Source organism: Xiphophorus hellerii, chromosome 11 (genome assembly GCF_003331165.1).
Source record: "Xiphophorus hellerii strain 12219 chromosome 11, Xiphophorus_hellerii-4.1, whole genome shotgun sequence".
In the NCBI taxonomy this organism is placed as follows: Eukaryota; Metazoa; Chordata; class Actinopteri; order Cyprinodontiformes; family Poeciliidae; genus Xiphophorus; species Xiphophorus hellerii.
Window position 1 is genome coordinate 17,237,148 of NC_045682.1, and position 15,825 is coordinate 17,252,972.

Below are 15,825 nucleotides of genomic sequence, written 5' to 3' on the forward strand. Positions count from 1 at the left end.
GCTAAAATTAGCAGAAACACAACAACTATAACCACCATCTTACATGGTTCTGATGCAGAAAATAAGACTGAACCATTGGATATTGTGAACATTTCTCTTTCCATATCTTTGACATTTTTGAAAGGAGATGTCCACGCTCAGATCTAGAAAACAAAATTATTTGATGCTTTTCAATTTAAAAAAAAAAAGTATGTGGCACGTCTTTGCATCACGGCACTAGCGGATTTTGAAATCATTTCATTGTGAGGCTGAGAATGACTGGAGGGGGGCGGGGGGTGAGACCGTGGCAAAGTAAAATACAGCAATTTACTGCATGCTAATGGTGCGGAGGCAGGAAATGACAGGTAACAGAAAGCAACACCCTCTCAGAGCCAGACTTACATTTCCCCAAATGATGGATGATTGAAAGCTCTGGTGAGGAGGGAGAGGGAGGCAGACATCTCCAGCTTGCCCTGCCCCCTCATCAGTCTCTGGGGATCGGGGGATTATAGAAATATAAAAATGCAAGAGAGAGGGACACTGACAGAAAAGAGGAGAGAGGGAAGAGAGAGAAAGCAGGAGAGCGGGAGGGAGACGGAGCGACGCTATTGGTTGACTTTTATAACACCGACCGTGGTTGAAATTTTTCTCTTGCAGTCTAAGAAATAGTGGAAAGAGGCAGCCAGAGACGGCAGACTAAGGAAATACACATCTCTGGAAAAAGGGGGTCTGCAACAGAGGGGCTTCGGGTAGACAGGCGGCACAAGCAGGGAGATGAGAGGCTGGTATCAATGAGTCATGACTTCTGAGAGCTGCGGAGATGTCTTGCTTATCAACAGGAGTGTTTTCAAAACCAGCACAACTGCGTACTGTGAACATGTAGATTCCCTACAGGGTTCTGGTTAAATCTTTTCCCCTACACTCTTTTTTTTTTCCTTTCTTTTTTTAATTGTTTCTGGCCAGAAGTTAAACATTTTCCTGGAGAAGAACCTGAGTGTGAAGGCTCTCTCTCTTTTGAGGTCGGAGAACTCTGAGGAATGCATCTGAGACGCAGATACAGGGCAGACAACACTGACATGGTGCCGACCCAAACTGACAGAAACAAGGGCAGAGTGGACTGTTCAGAGGCAGACACGGCTGCTCCCGCAGACAGGTACGCCCTACTCGATGTTAAGGTCAGTTAAGGTATCCATCCTTGCTTTTTGGTCGTGTATTTGTTGAACCTTTCAAAATTTCGTGTCAATTCCAAACTTGTGCGTGTCGTTTGAGTCCTCTTTTGGTAAATCACTGACGTAACATGCATTTGTCACAATAAGCCAGCGAAGCAATACCTTCAACTTTAGAAGGGAGTTATAAATGCTCAACAGCCTACTGATAGAAAACCAGCACAATAAGCTGGATGTTTATAAAACCATTAAACATGACCTGAAATAACATGCCAATAAGGGTTTTTTAGTCTGAACAGTAAGCCATAATAAACTTGACTACCATAAGCCATAACCACCCTGGACAGTGATCCTGTTTTTTCTTATTCGTTTTTTTTTTTTTTACTGCTCTTAATATCGACAACAATCCTGTGCTTCTGCTGTCGGTGTGTCCATCAGACACTTTTACCTTCAGAGACATATGTGTAGGTTTTGTCTCAGGAGAAACTCCTCGGCAGAGGAGACTGACTATTTGCCTGTCAGAGACTGAAAAAAAAAAGAGGAGCACCGGGTGTGTGTGCGTTGGGGGCAACAACAGTGAAACAGATTTCCTCAGAGCTCCCCGAACCCCGGCTGGACGTCTTGCCATCAGCCGCACAAAAGGGGAGACAAACGCTGGAAGCAGCTTGAGCTCACTATTGATCGTCACTTTCAGTGATTGCTCTGTTCGCACCTGAAGTGGAAACAGACAATAAGCACCCACTCAGGAGGGAGGGACACCGGTAGCCTGAAAACGATACAGAAAGAAAGCAGGCAGGAAGTTTTTTTTTTGTTTTTTTCCTCTACCCTCCCTCCCTCCCTCCGGTCGTCAGGCTGGCTGGGGAAGCCATGGCGTTCACCTTCGCGGCCTTCTGCTACATGCTCACCCTGGTTCTGTGCGCCGGGCTCATCTTCTTTGTCATATGGCAGGTGAGTGTCACCATACACACACCAAAACCACTGCCCACACACACACACACACACCGACAGCGAAACGGGCACATGCAGGGGCCTGTGGACGTCCACTCTTATATCATCCCACACAGGCAGACAAACACGTCCACCTACACGCAGTTGTACAACACCTCTAGGTTTTTTTTCTTTCTCTTTTCTTCTGCACAAGCACACTTATTGGCTCAGGCTATTTAGAGTAAAAGTAAAAAAGTAAATGTGCCATAAAAGTCCTAAAATGTAATCTTTTGATTGGAACCAGTGGCATCACTAAACGTCAGGCTGCAGCCCACACCTACAAGCAGGGGGTCACTAATTATGACAACCAATGAACACACAGTTAATTTAACTCATTATTACTGTACACATTATTAAAAAGATGTTTTTGTGTATGTGTGCGGGTTTGTGAGGAACTTAAATCAACTTTGTGACACTCTATGCCTCTTCTTGACCAACCAGTGTAATTTCACAGATTTTTTTTAACATCTCTAAAAATATATATATACATAAAAAAAGGTAAAAAATAATAATTAAAAAAATCAATTAACAGCCAGATTATAAAATAATTAATAACATTGTGCATCATTGGTTTTACTTTACCTGAAATTTGGATTATTACTTTGTGCCGTTTTTGTGAATATTTTAACAGTAGTGAATGTAGTAAAAATGTGTTTTCGCTTTTAGATTGACAGAGTTTCTAACTGTGCACTTTTATGAGTAACATCTTACATGAATGTGTCAATTTCTGTTTAGCACAAATGTTTCAGTTGGATTTTTATTCCGTTTGAAAGGAATAAATATGTACGGTAACATAATGATGAACACAGTAGCCGTTTTTGAAATTAGCGATGTGGGCGGCGAGAGACGATTCCATAGAAATGCTAACATATGAAAATTTGGACTGTTTTCCAATATTGATACTTCTGTTATGTCTGATAACTGATACTTATCAATATCAAATAGATTCTATATAGAGCTCCTTTCACTTTCAACACTGTGTAACCTGTGCTGTGTTGCACTTCTATGTTTTTCAAAGATTGAATCAAATTTCCTTTATGCCTGCTTCGGAAAGTGGAAATTTGAAATAATGTGTCCTGGTTGGTTGAAAAAGCAAGAGTGGGGCGTAGGAGATGCTGAACGTTGTTCTCCCAGGGCACCGAACAACCTAGTTAGTTAACACCGAACTAGTTAGTTCCTAGTAACTACTTAGTTCCAATAACCTAATTATTATGTTAACATGGCCAGGATAAATGCAATGTTCTGTATTTCATGGGCTGCTTGGGCGCAGCGGAGTCAAATTACATTTCAATGCTATCGGGCTCTCTAGAGGTAAACAAAGGTCATACATATCCAGTTTGGAGCCAATCGGATGATGCATGTATGATTTAGATACGACCGTATGCATTTGTCCATCGATCTCTTTGTCATTGGTGGAGAATCATGCACCTGTCCCTGGATGCACGATTTCTAATTATGCAATCAGTCATCAGCCATTGGAGAGCTCCAGACAACAAACACTTTCTCAAACAAAGTGCTCAGGCTGCTTGAAAGCCACACTGACTCTGACCCGCCAGATTGGGCTTCATCTGACTCCCTGTTTTGGGTGGAATTTGTTCAGACACCTCAGGAGACCTGAGCTCTTTGTTTGGCGGTTACGCGCTCTGCAAACATCTCCGCTTCGATGTCTCACCTATTTTTACATTTGCTGCACGGAGGCAGGCACAATGCGAAATATGAAACGCCTCATTAGGACTATAGGGCTTAAAATGACTAATGTACCAGTTGACTAAGTGGGTGAGACTGTGTCTCACCCACTGTGTCTGCATGTGAGGCGTGCGTCTGGCTCTGTGGTGATTTAAACACGCCTGTCAAACCAGGAATATGTTCCGACTCCCCCCCCCCCTCGTGTGTCTGCTTCCACCCACGGGTGCAGCACCCAAAACTATGTATTGCTCACACAACCAAACCAATCAGCTCCCCCCGCCCCTTCTCTTTCAAGAGTAACCATGGTGCCTAGTGAGGGGACTCACCATGTCTCCATGGAAACTGCATCTGTTTACAAGGGAGCGAAGTGTGAAAGCTGAGGGGGCGCCATATGGACTCAGATAGGGGAAAATACCGGGACGTTTTCTATTATACATACAAGTGGTTCCTCAATCCAGACGTTCATTCTTCTCTTGCATTTCAAGGAGCAGGCGCAGTCATTTCCAAAGCTCACCTGCCAATCAGCGTATCGGGTTGTTGTTTTTTTTCTACTAATAATTACTTTCTGATTTTTACTTGCATTAAATAAGCAGAAAAATGTACCAAACGGAAAATTCTTGCATTTTTCCCCTCAAAAACTTTGCAAGATACATGGATGCTTTTAATTATTGATGAATTGGTTGATTAATAGGGTAGCGTTTTTCTGGACGCTGCTGTTCACAAGACAAGCCAGATCAATGCTTCCACTAATTGCATATGTGCGCATCCATCCCTAAATCACCATGTGTGCCTCTCACAATGCGGCCGCAGCTGGGCGGTATATACGGAGAGCCGCTGCTCGTCGATAGCATCGGCCTGCAGCCAATTGTTGTGAGTGTGTCTAAAAAGTCGAAAGAACATTTTCTCATACCATTCTCCTACTTTTGTTCCCCTTTCTCTTTTCTTCTTTCTTCAGATCATTGCATTTGATGAACTCCGCACAGACTTCAAAAACCCCATTGATCAGAGCAATCCCACCAGAGCGGTAAGAAGAGCCCTGTTGTTTCCCTAAATCTAAAAAACATCAAACCTTCATGTGCTTAAAGAGCAATTTCTGCTTTCTGATTTTTTCTTCATAATCATTACACACATGTAAACAGAGCAATTAGCCACCATTTAATGGCGGAGAATGGTCTGGGGATCCCTCTGGGTATTTAATTGAGCTCCGTTTAGGGCGATGCATTAATTTTCTTAGCAATAAATATTTGTACTTTTGAGTTTACCGTTAATCCCGGCTTCCAAGCGATTGCCGCCGTGGCAAAGCAGACGGTGTTTCTTTGAGAAGTCATTTGTATGCAGATTAAAGCAATCAACGCTCTTCAAAGACGTCGGCTCCTTGGTCTAATCAGTTAAAGAGATCCATTCAAATGAAGCCCCTGTTTAGACAATGATGAACTGTGACGCTGTCAGAGTGAACCGTTTCCACTCTGCCTTGCAAGAACAAAATTTATAAGTAATTTTTTTTAAAAAGCCAATTGTTGTCCCAGTTTCTAGCAGTTTTCTTCTCGTTCCTCGACCTTTTAGCAAAAATCCAATATATTTTCTTTGGATTTTATGTAATAAAAGACACACACATTAGTTCCAGGAAAGTAGGGATGGATGATATGGATTTAAAGTTTTATCGCAATATTTTGTGATATGATAAAGTTATTGTTATCATTATAACAATAACAACTTCAGTAACTGGATTTCTGTGACTTTAGGAAACAACAATCATCGTTCCACAAACACAAATGCTGCTCTTGAAAAACATTCCCATTTATAATACGCTTCTTAAATCACATAAAGAAGTGATTTGTGCCGCCAAACTACACACAGTAACTGCATTTAATCCTGTTATTATTGAAGCTCTCATTGAGCAACCAGTGGACAAAAATAGTACAAGTAACAATCCCAACAATATGGATGGGCTTAGGGTTCTTTAAAGGTAATTAATTGGAATTTAACATGCTAACGATAAATCAAAATCATTATCACAATAAATGATAAACAATGGACGATAAATAAAATTGGCATTTGACTCAATTTACTCTCATACTAAACAAGTGGCAGCCGTTTGGTCCTCTAATCTGACAGAGGTTGAGTAATTTCATAAAGAATCACAAGTAAAAATGTTTCTACTGGTGAAAAGCTGGTGGAGTAGAAGTTTTGACTCAGCTGTGTCGAATACAAATCCTCGACACTTTTCAAATTTGCATTTGAAAGGAATCTTTCATTAATCTTGAAAATTTAGTGCTGCTAGACTATCACATAAAATATAATAGCATACAATAATATAAATATATTTTACTGTCCCACAAGCTACAGAAAATCTCAGTGTGTGTGAACACATAACACTGCATCAGTAATTCCTCTCTTTACTTAAGCTAACAGCGCCAACATGAGTCAGAAGGAAGTGCCATCATTCACTTCAGCTGAGGAGCAGCTGTGAGCGTCTTTTTCACAGGATAGCTAATGTTCTAGCAGTCATGTGAACCTTCATCTGAAAGTGAGGGAGCGACGAGGAGCGGGAGAGGAAGCTGTGAAACCAGGCCGTGGGTGTGTGGAGGCACGCCAGCCACAGGAAGTGGACACAAAAGCTGCACCACCTGTAAAATCCATAACAGTCTCTGAAAAAAGTGGAAGCCATTTTTCAACGCTGAAAGCTCGTTGCGTCAAGGCTGCATGACTGGGTGGTGTTGTCCCCCAACACACACACACACACACACACACTGTAAGATAGCAACTCGAACATGTCAGACATCTAAAAGCTGATGTGCAGCTTCTCCCAAAAATACAAATCAACTGGACAAACAGAAGAGGAACTGGATGGAAACAGATGGTGAAATTACACGGCCATGGTTTTGGATTTAAGCCAAGAGAAACTCGGCCAGGGTTGTGTACAAAAACGACAGTCAGTAAATATGTGAGAGAGGAATTACATACAGACAACATGGCAGTGTTGAAACATGTTTCTAGTTTGGATTTGTGTTTGTCGCTAATATTCAGTTGGAATCTTGTAAGCACAGTCAATCCTTTCAATTGTTCTTATACCTCAGCTAAAATCCCCTTTTTACGTTTAGTAAGCATTCAGCTCACACTAGTCTCATCTAGCACAGCAAACACATTCCTTATTAAACAACTCATAGTTCAACAACTAAATTACTACTTCCTTTCTTACTTCAAAATAAGAGACTCCAATACAGACAAATCGTGGTTGCCCCAGAAATCAGACCTCGAGTGACAAAACCTAACTCGACCGCGTTTTAAGTATCAGAAAAACTCCTAAATTTGCACATTTTTTGGTGCTACTATTAGCAATACAAGCCACTAGCAAACCTTTCTCTTCCATTTTGTGGATTTAAAGAGTAGTTTAACAAGAAAGAAACGGTTTGATTGGCCAATAAATAGTTTAATCGTTCAGCCTTCGGTTTGATATTTCTCTGTCGTCCTGGATACAAGGACTCCCATCTTCATTATGTTTTAGAATTATTTTTGCATTTCCAACTGGGAACTCATAAGATCCGACTTTATGTTACAGAAAACGCGCTGTTACTTTGAGAAACAGACACGACAATCGAGAAAAATCACGGCTTTTTAATCTCAACCCACGAAATCTTGCTACACCCTCAGCGGTGGACCAGGATGCGCGTCTTTTTAAATATGGCTGCAGAATCATTATTTGTATCAATTTGATTTAAATGAAAGCATGTCAAAGAGTTTCATTATTAAAAACAGCAGATACAAATTACATTTTGTAATCTCATCATCGTTTTCGCTCTCTTTTATTTGTTTCGTGTAATTTCTGATAAATGTCTCCCGTTTGGTTCATTTGCAATCGGTCCCACTGAGCCTGCACGACCCCGACACAAATAAGGGCACCTCGGGGAAGCTACAGGCTATAAAGAAGGAGTAGCGCAACGATTTGCGACTCCAACACTGAAACCAGATAACATTCGGTACATCGCGTTCACATGTTGGACCGCATCACTGCGCTGCTGACGGATGTGGGGCACGGAGCTTGAAAAAGACGGAGGGAGTCAGACAGACCGAGCTAACTGCGCTGAAGCTGAAGAGTTGATAGCTGGCTGGAGATTCAGGGCAGAATTTACTCTCAGGTCAGCAGGGGATTCTCCATTTATGTCCACATTTTCAAAAAAAAAAAATCGACTAAAGGGAGCAGACATCAAGGGGCCTCGACCCGAGACAGAAGCTTTAAAAAAAAGGAGCTCAGACTCATAAATGAAAGGGAATTAGACTTGCTGATTAACCAATGTTTCTTATTTGATGTAATTTTGCTTCACCGAAAAAATGAATAAATAAATAAAATGGATGAACCATCTGCTAATGACTGGAGTAATGATATTTTAGCTTCGCTGCTCTATTAAACACATAATTTCCCCCACGCTGGCTTATTAGTGAACAATCCAATGAGTGACATATAGATAGTGTCTGACGGTTTATCGATGTCTGACGGTTTATTGATGCCTTCATATCGGAGCTCCTAACTGGGCGTCGTGATGTCACTCGCAGGAGGGTTGTTAGCTCGCCCAGCCAAAGCATCGCAGTCCATTAAATGTAGACGGGTTTATGAGTGTAATCAATCTTAGCTATTTGAAAACTAAAATAATAAAATCAAGTGATTGTTGGTGTTTTAGTTAATAATTACCAACATTAACATCATTTCCAGCTCATTTGTTCTAGTCCCCACATTTCATTATGTGACTGTTTTCATTCTGCAGGAACATCTTGTAACTTGCAGACTATTGACAGGCGGTGTTCTCTCTTTGTCCACCTTTTTAGAGAGAAAGGATCTTAAACATCGAGCGGATCTGCAACCTGCTCCGCAGAGTGAGTAACAGATGTTCCTCACCTTTTGGACGGGGTGGAGGGGAGCGGATGACTAAGGCAGAGGGGCTTCAGACAACCATGACCATTTGTCTCTTTTGCGCACACACACACATATTCCTGTCCTGCAGACAGGCGGTGATGGAGATGCCATCAAGGTTTTCATCTGTGGAGTTTCTTTTTTTCCTTATCTTGTTTCAAAGCTTTTAGTGAAAAAAAACTCAAGAGTCTCTGAAAGCTCCTGTTGCTCTTTAAGCTTCTTTGAAAATGCATGAATAGGACGTTCAGGATGTAGGAACAGCGTAAGATTCTAAGTGTTTGAGTTGTTATGGGACTCGCACCGTCAACTCTAATGTATATTTCTAAGCTGTAAAATAAACAAAAATGAAAGAAGTGAAGCTGTATTATGTGTGGTGGAAAAAAAACCCTCTGATGTTCCTGTGAGACGCGGTGGTGGCAGCATCATGCATGAAGCTTCAGAAAACCTGTTTAGAGCCACAAATATTACATGAACTCTTGAAAAATTGCAGCTTAAATAAATAAATAAAAAGTCTACTATAAGAAGTTTGTTATTTCTAAAGTACTGTTTTAATTGGGTTTTCTTTGTAGGTCTTGAAAAAGAAAAGAATCCACTTTCTTTCATGGGATGTTGACATTTTAAAAAATGGCAGAACAAAAGCGGATAGATTTGGAGTGCCAACTGAAAAGTCTCAGAGTCAAAACATAAACAGCAGTAATTTATTTAGCCATTTAGTCACGAGGGAAAAAAAACTGGCTTTCTCTTTCCGACTTTCCAAGACACATTTTCACCACATTTGTAAAAAAAAATAAAATAACATCCATAAGTAAATATGATATAACTTGAATAAATTCAAATGTCCGTCATAATATAAAAACAATATTAATGAATGTCAGTTCCGAAACAAGAAAAAGTGTTTGCAAATTTAGTTACAGTCAAAATATTAGAAAATAAAATATCTGTAGTAGATACTGGTGGGGTCTCCAACATAGTGACAAGAAAAAAATTGATCTTAAGAATATGTGGAAATTCAATGCAATTATTCCACAAAAGTGTTTCAAAACAGCTAAAACTGACTTTTGTTATTACACCCATGTTTAAAAACTTTAGCTTGTTTTTTGTCATTTTTAACAAAGTCACTGAGAGCCATTGTGAAAGGTGCAAAGAGCCACTGGCAGCTCTGGATCCGCAGACTTCAGTACAAGGACGACAACGCCCCCAAAACAGCCAGAGCTAGAATGGAATGGTTCAGATCAATCTGATAGAATGGTCTAGTCCAAGTCCATACCTTGATTCAAATCCGACGCAAGACTTGTGTGAAAAACCATTAAACAAATAATAGAAAGGACATATAAGTGCAAAAAAGTAGGAAATAATTACAGCAATTCCGCATTTAGACAGACTGTTGAGCAGGAGTCTGGTGGTTCAGGATGCTGCTTACTGCATAAACAAAAAAAAAAAAACTGTTTCATACGCGCTTTCAACGGGACTAAACTAGTGATTTGGTGGAGGAAAGCTGGCAGCTTTTAAATCAGCGCAAAAACCTTCTTGTGCTTTGGAAAAAATGAAAAATAATGGTAACGCCTCCACTCTGAAGCTGTGAGTTTACTCTCCTAGACAGTGCAGGCTGCGGCCTCCCAGCGATGTTTAACCGAGTCCCTGTGTCTGTCCTAACCAGCTGGTGGTACCAGAGTACTCCATCCACGGGCTCTTCTGCCTGATGTTCATGTGTGCCGGAGAGTGGGTCACACTTGGCCTCAATATCCCGCTGCTCTTCTACCATCTGTGGAGGTAGGGTCCCACAGCAGCTGTCCGATTCGCTGTGTGTTGAGCCGACCAGCCAAAACCCGCTGCTCTTTTCAGGTTCTTTCATCGGCCAGCCGACGGATCGGAAGTGATGTACGATCCGGTCAGCGTGATGAACGCCGACATCCTCAACTACTGCCAGAAGGAGTCCTGGTGCAAGCTGGGCTTCTACTTGCTCTCTTTCTTCTATTACTTGTACAGGTGAGTAGAGATGTGGTCGTCCCAGAGGTCAGTTAATGAGGACATTCAGAAAATGTTCAGTTTTTCAATGACTTCTTTTAGCTTAACTTCCTTGTAGCGATTTTAAGTGGGATTCAATTTTTTTTTCTTAGCCAAGACGGTATTTTATTCGGTTTTGATGGTTATTGTTCTTGTATTTTTCTACTTATTTAGAATTCATTTGAAGTAGTCAAATGTACAAATTATCTTCGAAAAGACAGACGATTGTAGGTGTCTGTTTTCAAAATGTTTTTGATAGAAAATATATATTTTTTCATTTATTTTTTAATTAAACTCTCCTATTACCTATTTTTTTGAACGGATGGACTTGTCACATGATGGTCACGTTTTTTGATTTCCAGCAAATTAAAAGTAATTCGACTGACAGTAAACACAAATCTGTTCTTCAAGAAATATTCTTAATTGTATTACTTTACATGGATATTTGCTTGTGAGAGAAAAACAAAAGACTTAGATTCATGTTTCGATGTTTAAATTGATCATAGCTGTTTAAGCTACCCCAGAATTTCTAAATATTTCCAATAAATTCCCACAAAAGGTTTGCAGTTTGGAACATTTCTGAGACATTTCCATGCATGTACTTGTGTTTTTCCATCACTTTTTAACACTAGTTACAGATCAGTGATACCTCTTGCTGTAACACAGACATTTTGTTAACTTTTGCCCAATTTCCGTCCTCAGTATGGTCTACGCCTTGGTGAGCTTCTAACAAGTGCTGTGAAGATCTAACTGGAGGGAGCTGTAAGATATCCAAAACCGATGGAGGCAAAATCTTCTTCTTTTCATATTTTCTGACTCTTTTGGCCTAAGACTGATCTGACTGAATGTGAGTGTATAACGGTGTTACTTAGGATCTTGTTTAAGCCTTTCATCCCAGATACCGCTCTCAGAAAGCCTAAAGAAAAGAGAAAAAACAAGCAGCTCTGAAAGACTGAAAAGAAACAAAAAAAAAAGAAAAAAGAGGATGCCGGATGTTTGAGATGCCTTCGACCCCCGATACACAATTCACCGATATTTCTGAAGGGCTGGATTTCCCCCACGCTGCTCTTACTGATCCGGTCGCTCAACTCACTGTGAATCTCCAAACACTTAGGGGCCGGAAAAGAAACAAACACGTCTGTAACCTTCGACTTTCAAAGCGTACAGGATTGTTTTGATATTAGTCGTGATATTTGAAGCGCTGGTTACGTCGAGCGATCGCTTTAACCGTGTCGCAGTCGCATTTCGCTGTGACAAACGGCTAAAGCTCTGACGGAAGAAACCCAGAATACCGGCAAGGTTCGTCAAGCTCTGTCAAAAACAAAGTTGAGCACGACAAGGTAAATGACATCCAGGTACAAATCAAACCCAGTTTCACAGAAGGGCGTCAGGGAGTCGCTAACAAGAAGCTGTGTTTGTGCAAATCTGTAAGCAAACATGCGTTGGCACGGACTGGATTCAGCTTTCATGCGCATGTCCACATTTTCCCGTGTCACTGGGTTTGCTCATCAGAAATTTGACTTTAAGGGTTTTGTCTGTAGCTGTAAAGACACATATTTATTGCTTCATAGGTTCATGCTTTTGAAAAGAGTAATAATGCCAAACGTTTATAGTAAAAAAAAACAAAAAAACAACCTTGTGCCAAATTTCAGGATGAATCACGTTTTGTGCATTTAAAGGGATACTTCTGATTTTTTTTCTTTCCCACGCTAAGATCTGTGAAGTTATCTCGTTTCCAAACTCGTTTCTGCAGTAACACGTTTGTCTAGAAGGGAAAACGTACGAGAATAACTTCACTTCCCGAAAATCAGAACTGTGCCTTTAACACATCTGGCACCTGTTTTTTTTTTTGTTGTTTTTTTTAATGAACAAAGGAAAGGTAGAAAAAAATCTGTTGTACTTTTAGTGCGCAGAGAGCGCCTTATTCCTGTTTCCAGTTAGGTTTACTCTCACTCATCTGCATCTATGCTATAGTCGTTTTTAGCGAGCGGTTTTTGAAACTTTTCTCTGATCCGAGGTAGAGTAGAGATCTCATGTATAAAGAGCAATTAAAAACACGCAAAATAGCAATGTCGTACGATCCATGAGACATATCAGAGGTGTGTTAGTCAGTGTTTATAATGCCGGTGAGTGAGGCTCGAGTGTCAGGATGAGACATCAATGACTCGATGGCAACGTTTTAGTTATCGAGGAAGTGTAAAAACGCAGCGAAGTCACCATGATGCCGTTTCAGTCGTAGAGCGGACTGGTGTGAGAAGCGAAGCAGCAAAACGGTTTCCACGGCAATGGCGTGTGATTGGGCCAAATGTTTGAGCTGAGCTGTCGTGACCAATTTGTGACAGCAGCCTATGAAAGACGTTTCTCATTTAGTCAAACCTTTTAAAACCTAAGCTTCACAAATTGCCGTTTTAGATATTTTTTAATTGATATGTGCAAGTTTCTCACAAACTAAACATCTGATGCCTGTTCGTTGTGGGCTGTCAGGGATTTTACGTCAGCTAAAACACATAACCAATTTCTCGAAATGTGTGAGATTTTTGTGACCCCGAGTTTTCCATACTAGTCTGTTTCCTTACCATGACAGAGAGACTGTATCTTCCTGCATGTCACATGACCTGCACTGTGTGCCAGGGAGCTCATAATAAGCTCAAATACAATGGCAATACGATAAATTCAAAGCAAAAAAATGAGAAAAACAACTTTTTCAGAAAGTTTTGTGTTTACACCGTCAGCTAGACCCACGTTGGAAAAGTGTGAAAAACTGAATACACTTGCACTAATTACCATGAGTCCAAAAGTCATGGAAGCAATTTTTCTACAGTTTCTTTTAAACCTTACAATTCAGAAAATTTCATGTACATCATCAGTTTTGGGGAAATAAGTTTTTAAATGTTATGAATTGGGTCAAACATTTTCTACAACAGCTTGCTGCCGGTCGTCTTGCTCACACAAATCTTTTCTGTTCTGCCAACAATGTTTCTAGATCAGGACTTTCTGATGGCCACTGAAACGTCGACTTTCTCATCCTTAAGCGACTTTATAACTAATTTTGCTGAATGCTTTTGGTCGCTATTCATTTGGAAGACCCATTTGTGCCCAAACATAAACTTCCTTTTTGCAAAGTGCACCAGTCCCTCCTCCAGCAGAAATACAGACACACAACAAATGTAACAATGTTCACTAGAATATGATAGAAAAATCCTCTGCTGTCCCACAATGGGGGTGGATTTCTGTACAACAGCAGCAAACAAAAGGAGAAATCAATAGCACTAATTGATTATGGCAAAATATTTCATTTTCATCACACCACAGGACATTTCTCCAATTTTAAGATCTTTGTCCCTGAGTGCATTTGCACGTCGTAATTTGACCTTTTTTTGTTGTTTTGTGGAGCAATGCATTCTTCTTCCTCTCAGCCCATGTCGATAAATGAAACTCATCTCATTGTGGATGACAGTCTTACAAGTTTCAGGGAACATCTTCACAAGTTCTTTAGCTTTCCCAAATCGATTAAAGACATAATCATCTAAATTCCAAAGAACTAAAACGTACAACCTTTAGCTACTTGAATGTGGCATTGAACTGGAATATGCTTCATCAAACCAGTGGCAGGGACAAAGAAATCTTGACTAGGACACTGTGAATTTACTTATTTGTTTTAATTTCCCCCCCCAATAGAATGCCATAAAGCTGAACGTCGTCGTAGTAAGATGTAATACTGACTGCAGAAACGAAGCAACACTTCTTCAAGACGCTTTGTGGAGACACGCCGTCTATTTCCCTAGGAGAAAATCTCAAATAGGTTGTGTGATTTCACTTTCAATCACTGAAGCAACTTTCATAGGCTGCCAGTGTTTTGGAAGACGAGCAATATGTCGTGCCAAGAGACGTTCGCAGATAATCACAGGACACCGAGACCTCATCGTTCCGCCAACTGTGTGAATGTGTGGAGTCTGGACAATCACTACTGAAGCACAGGAACTCGCTGACAGAGGAAGAAATAACGCCTGCTGCTGGAACGTTATCACGTAGTCGCTCTAAATAAAGCATTTTAGAAAACTGAATTTAATGAATTCTATATCGTATCCGTCTTTTATACATTCCTCATTATTATGCTACAGTCAATTTGGTGAATCACTTTATATCTATTCGGTTACAATATGATGTGCATCTATTTACATGCCATATCCCAATAAAACAGTTATGCCAAAACTTGCTTCCAAGTTTCTTTTTTGGTGCTTAAGGTCAGCTGGGTGAGGAAGGCTGCTCCGCCAAAGCCACTGGTTGGTACGCTCGAGGAGAAAAAAAAATAAAAATAAACTTCCCAAGCTTGCAGAGGCGGGAATTCGTGAGGAAACAGAGTGGTAAATTAGACGATGGTAGAGGACAGAACGCCTCGCTGAAAGCTGCCTAAGCTAACAGCTGCAGTTAGAAGTGGCTGCAGAGACATTTAGGCGCATCTTGAAGAGTACAAGAATAACTGAGAGCAGGCCCCCACTGAGACGGCAAGAGCTTCCACTTCAGAGGAAGCCGAAAGCAGGTTAGAGCTTCCTGCTAATGTCTCCAGAATACTAACATGAGAACTAGATACATTAGAGTGGCTTTACGCAAGCGTCACAGGAGAACATCACATAGAGTTATGGTAAAAGGTTTTAGCCATCAGGAAATAAGAAAGAAAATGTACAAAACACACAAAGTATTATCATATATCCTTGTGTAATATTTAGTAACCATAAGTAAAAACACCCAAAGACTAACGATGCTAAACTTAGCCAATAGAACTGTATCTAAAACACATTTGGATGTTTGACCCATTTTTGATCTTACACATCAATTATGATAAACAATTTTTTTTTTACAAATTACAAAAAGAACCCATTTAGTGTCAAAGTGAGAACTGATTTCTTCAGGTGACTGCATAAATATTCACTCCCTTTAAAGTGACTGACCTAATTCAACAGTTAATTGGTGATAACTGGTGCTAGTATCCTCACAATAATTTGAATAACACTCAAAGCAAATCACAGAAAACGTTACTGAAAAATATAAATCAGGAGATGGATACAAAATAATATCTAAGGCATTGAGCATCCCCTG

General features: G+C 40.4%; 1 protein-coding gene across 1 annotated transcript; it reads left to right on the forward strand.

The window, feature by feature from the left end:
• Positions 1–525: 525 nt before the first annotated feature.
• Positions 526–14,940, forward strand: cnih2 (cornichon family AMPA receptor auxiliary protein 2). The gene is made up of 6 exons (XM_032576661.1): positions 526–2,093; positions 4,774–4,842; positions 8,640–8,687; positions 10,382–10,494; positions 10,567–10,710; positions 11,431–14,940. The coding sequence occupies exons 1-6, from the start codon at positions 2,013–2,015 to the stop codon at positions 11,456–11,458; spliced, it is 483 nt and encodes a 160-aa protein (XP_032432552.1). The 5' UTR covers positions 526–2,012; the 3' UTR covers positions 11,459–14,940.
• The last annotated feature ends 885 nt before the right edge of the window (positions 14,941–15,825 follow it).